The 4,382-nt window shown below is 49.8% G+C and overlaps 3 protein-coding genes across 3 annotated transcripts; all 3 read left to right on the top strand.

The window, feature by feature from the left end:
• Positions 1 to 17: 17 nt before the first annotated feature.
• GUITHDRAFT_122744 (hypothetical protein) lies at positions 18 to 1,914 on the top strand (the record flags this gene model as incomplete). The annotated part of the gene is made up of 5 exons (XM_005817974.1): positions 18 to 797; positions 847 to 1,313; positions 1,361 to 1,646; positions 1,702 to 1,829; positions 1,875 to 1,914. 5 exons carry the CDS (start codon positions 18 to 20, stop codon positions 1,912 to 1,914), a joined length of 1,701 nt encoding a protein of 566 aa, XP_005818031.1.
• Positions 1,915 to 2,740: 826 nt separating this feature from the next.
• On the top strand, positions 2,741 to 3,259 carry GUITHDRAFT_122743 (hypothetical protein; the record flags this gene model as incomplete). Its single annotated transcript, XM_005817973.1, has 1 exon — positions 2,741 to 3,259. The coding sequence occupies one exon, from the start codon at positions 2,741 to 2,743 to the stop codon at positions 3,257 to 3,259; it is 519 nt and encodes a 172-aa protein (XP_005818030.1).
• A 489-nt stretch (positions 3,260 to 3,748) lies between these two features.
• Positions 3,749 to 4,184, top strand: GUITHDRAFT_122742 (hypothetical protein; the record flags this gene model as incomplete). Its single annotated transcript, XM_005817972.1, has 3 exons — positions 3,749 to 3,819; positions 3,962 to 4,006; positions 4,140 to 4,184. Coding segments are annotated over 3 exons (161 nt in total), but the record flags the coding sequence as incomplete, so codon positions are not given.
• Positions 4,185 to 4,382: the final 198 nt, after the last annotated feature.

Below are 4,382 nucleotides of genomic sequence, written 5' to 3'. Positions count from 1 at the left end.
GATCCCAATTGAGCACAATGAGGATGGCCGAGCAGAAGATGATGTTTCATCGCAAGTCTGTGGTAGCGGCTAGCCTTTGCGCTGCAGCAGTTCTCGTTCTCACCTACAATGTTCAAACTGCGCAGCGGGATCCAGTGGCCCTGCAGTACACCAAGCTGACGGGCGATCGACCGCTGATGTTCTCCAGCGCTCACTGGGACTCTGTTGACCTTCCGCAAGACACCAGCCGCAAACAGATGCTGTTTGCTGACTCGGGCTTGTCATCCGATGGAAACTTTCAAGCGGCTCACTTCGACTCCACGAGACTCCCTGAGGATATGATGGATGATTCGACGAGCTCTGCACGGAAGAAGCTCTCGAGCCTATTCTCAGCGAAATCTAATGGCGTGAGCAGAACCATGGCAGGAGAAATAGCGGATAATGGAGCAGCGATCTTGCGGAAGACAAGTTTTCGTACGGTCATCGATGATTGCAAGCTCAAGTCAAACTGTCAGAACTTGATTGGGAAAAGGCTGTGGAACGTGATATCTAGCAGAGACAACCAGCCGAATCTTAAAATCATGCATGATTACGATGATGATAGAAAAAGGCAAGAGTTAAAAATCGAGCGGGACTACAACAAGGACTCCGACAAGAAGTTCATAGCTGACAACAGTGCTCAAAACTGGGAAAAGCTTCAAGACTTGATGAGCCAAAAGCAAGCATCTGGAGATGGACAGACTCTTAAGCAAATTCAGCAGATAAAATCTGAGAATATTCCTGAGGATGAGAAGCGAATCCTTATTGATCAAATCGAGGTATTTACCTGCCTCAGTTGTCTTCTTCTGTTTGACTTTGCTGTGACAGAGGAAAGGCAAAGTTCAGATGCAGGCGATGAATCTAAATCATGGTTACCAGAGTGAAACCTCACTGATCTTTGGTGGAGATCACAACAATGCCATGCAACCCAGCCCAAAAGAGCAAGCTGAAGAGCTAGCTGAAGCAAAAAAAATGATTTCAAGGCCTTCCGAAGCTCAGGTTTTGGAGAAATACCAAACGAAGGCGATTCATTCTATGAACAACAAGAAAGCCGATCGATCCCGTCAAAGGAGCCAGCAACAAGTGAGAGCATGGACAGAAAATGCTTCTGAGATCCGAAAACAGATGAATAGTCAGGACAATTCAGGGTCTAATCAAGTGAATTCAAATGGGGCAGAAAGTGAGCATTCATCGTATAGCGGCATGCAGTCTAGGAGCCGTTTAGAGCAAAAAGAGGCCAACGCGGAGCTGAAATCGTATGACATCCCCGTCGAATCAGCAACAGAGACTCACAGGTATTGCTTGTCAGTCAGGATGACCTTCACGACTGATTGTATTTCAGCCACAAGGATGTACTTGCAGATGCACATCTTGATGACGTGCAGACAGCACAACCATCTGAAAGTACGCAAGTTTCCGCCAGCCAGATGTCTGGGAACGGGGAAGACTGCTTCCTATCTGGCGGACGAAGGGTCAAGTGCAAGGATATTGTGAGACTGGGGAAGCTGATGAGGAAGGTATACGGCAAGAAAGCTTCAGACATCGCCCTGGTGGCTAGGGACAAGTCTTGGGATCCCACCAAGGTTTACAACAAAGAGCGTGAAGCCGAGGAAATGCGGCAAAGCAAGGTTTATTCCATTAGAGTCAGGAAGTAAGTGCGAGAAGTTCTGAACACTTTCACAGGCCGTTATCGAGCCGCATCCAGTGCACTCTGTTCTACCTCTGCACAGTGATGTCAGCAAAAAGATCCATGAGATGAACCTGGCGGAGGTGCCCAAGTCGCATCTGAAGAGGAGGACTGATAGGCTCGGGTCAGTGGGTCTCGCACGTTGTCATGGTAGCTAATACGATTGCAGATCGTTGTCAAAGAGCCTCGCTAACGTCATCGGATGGTGATCTATATCACGACGAAGGAAATAGTTATTCTTGTTGATCTGTAAAAATGATACATCGAAGATTGCATGGCATCGATGATGTGGTGAGGCAGGGTGCAAGTGTGGGACAGGTACACGAGGACGGTTAACAAGGTACGATCTCTCTCGACCAGACAATCAAGCTTGTTCGTGACATAATTGAATTTGTGAAGACATTCTCTCAATCGGATGTATCAACAGCAAAGACTTGAACAGGAGGCGTCTTCCTCCTGGCAAGCTCCTCCTGAAAGTATATCTTCTTCTCGTCTGCCCCTTTTCACCTAGCGTCCTCTTCGCATATCCGTCGCCTTCGTAAAATTTTTATAAGTATTTAAAATATTTTAGTTCGGATATTCATGGATGCTGACATGTAGTAAAATCATATCTGCCCGGTTTTAACTCAAAATAAGTGGGATACTGCAGGGACAGGGCCGGGAGGATACAAAGACGGGACAAGAAAGCCGTATATTCCGAGGGTAAGGACAGAAGAGACGAGGTCAGGGTAGAGAATGATTCATTCCCGTGTTCTGTAGCAGAACAAGCAGGATAAGTAAGACCAATGAATAAGAAGTTCACCAGATTTCACATGGACATAGTGGGCCCAGGGCAGCAACATTTTTTCGTTGCCAGTGACGGTCGGACAACAAATCATGGATAGAAATAGTTGATCATCAAGGAGAAACGAGAGAGAATTTGAAAGAAGCAGGAAGGAGAGACCCACTTAGAGCACGTTTCTTGTGTCTAATGCTAACTCAAACCTTTTCCTCTCTAGGATCCATCGACTACGGCAAGGCAACGCTTCTGGCTGTATGGAGCAATCGAGCGAAAGTTTGGTTGATGCTATCGATGCTCTCTTCACAGGGCAGTCGGAAACAGCCGTCACAGAGGAAGACATCGACAAGGTCCTCAACGACGATCAGTTTGAAGAAGAGGAGGGCGGGGGGGTTGTGCTCGACGCGCATGCTAAGAGCTCGAACAGAACACAAGTGACCATATCCTTTGATGCGGCGGGAGCGGAGAGGCCCTCGGAGAAAACTGGGGAGTTGTCGGAGGCTGCGGGCGAAGAACGAGCGAGTGGGACGAGGCAGAACAGGTGGAAGAAGGAGGAGCACGAGTTGTTTCTGCAAGGGGTTCAGAGGTATTGCCAGTCGTTCCCTCGGATCGATGAGGACGGGGTCTTTGTTGGATTAGGGGACGGCGTCGCTGACATCATTGCCGCGGAGATCGGTACGAGGACAGCAGCTCAGGTCCGATCGCACGCGCAGAAGTACTTCTTGAGCAAGCAGTACAAGAGAAGTTCTGCTGCCAACGCTCCTGGCGGGTCATGACATTTGCCAGTACGCCATCGCCTACTCTTTCTTCGCTATTTGGAGCTGCGATCTGACGACGCGACTGAGCAGCCGCTGCTATTAGACCGCTGCTTCCAGCTCAGATACCTTCTCTCCTTCTTGCTATCGGTTTTATTTGGAATTTTCTTTTCGGATTTGAGCAGTGCCGTACCTCAGCCGCTTGTGGTCAGTGGTAGGGTATGACGCTTGCCCCTGAGCCGCAGCCTGCTTGGCCAGGCACGCCGTTCCGAGGTAAGGCTGGCCGCGCGCCAGGCCCAACTTTCCCGCCACTGGCCAATCGAAGGCTCTTTCAAGTTCCTACAACTTGAACTTGTAATGATCATTGAATGAATTTGGCTATCACTGTCAAGCCTCTTCGACTCTCAGGGCCTGATTGTCCTCGTTCTGATTTAACTTGAACTTTGAGCCTTGAAACATCAGATCATACTGAGACTGAAGATCCCAGCCTGGGCGGTTTCAGTTTGAGTCATGATTTCTCTGATCGCCGTCATCATCCTGTCAGAGCTCATAGGAACCGAGCCCGAGTCAGACAGACAAAGGTTTACTGGAAGGAAAGGACAGTTGTCTGCCTCATACTCGTGTTCGAAACTTACTTCCGAGTTCTCCTAGATAACCCAGGATACTCTACTCCAGTGTGATCTGCTGAAAAGGACCCCTTTGGGCCTGAGGTCTTTGTTGCAGGAACCGTGTCCCCGTGGTGCCGGGTCTACAAGCTGAAGAGGACCGGTGAGTCTTGTGGATGCAACTGGCCGAGGACGCCGGGGTTCTCTTCCCTACGAGCCTCGGAGAGGATGGAACGTATGCCAGCCGGTGTGATCTGCTGAAAAGGACCCCTTTGGGCCTGAGGTCTTTGTTGCAGGAACCGTGTCCCCGTGGTGCCGGGTCTACAAGCTGAAGAGGACCGGTGAGTCTTGTGGATGCAACTGGCCGAGGACGCCGGGGTTCTCTTCCCTACGAGCCTCGGAGAGGATGGAACGTATGCCAGCCTCGGAGAGGATGGAACGTATGCCAGCCGTGCCAGTCAGATAGCGCCGAGTAACAAAAACTCTCCTGTAACCAAGACGACTTACGTGGCGAGGCGGCATGTAGTACATGGAATGAA

Source organism: Guillardia theta, assembly GCF_000315625.1.
Source record: "Guillardia theta CCMP2712 unplaced genomic scaffold GUITHscaffold_427, whole genome shotgun sequence".
NCBI classification, from domain to species: domain Eukaryota; class Cryptophyceae; order Pyrenomonadales; family Geminigeraceae; genus Guillardia; species Guillardia theta.
The sequence above is the reverse complement of the archived record's forward strand: the minus strand, read 5'-3'. Positions and strand labels throughout refer to the sequence as shown.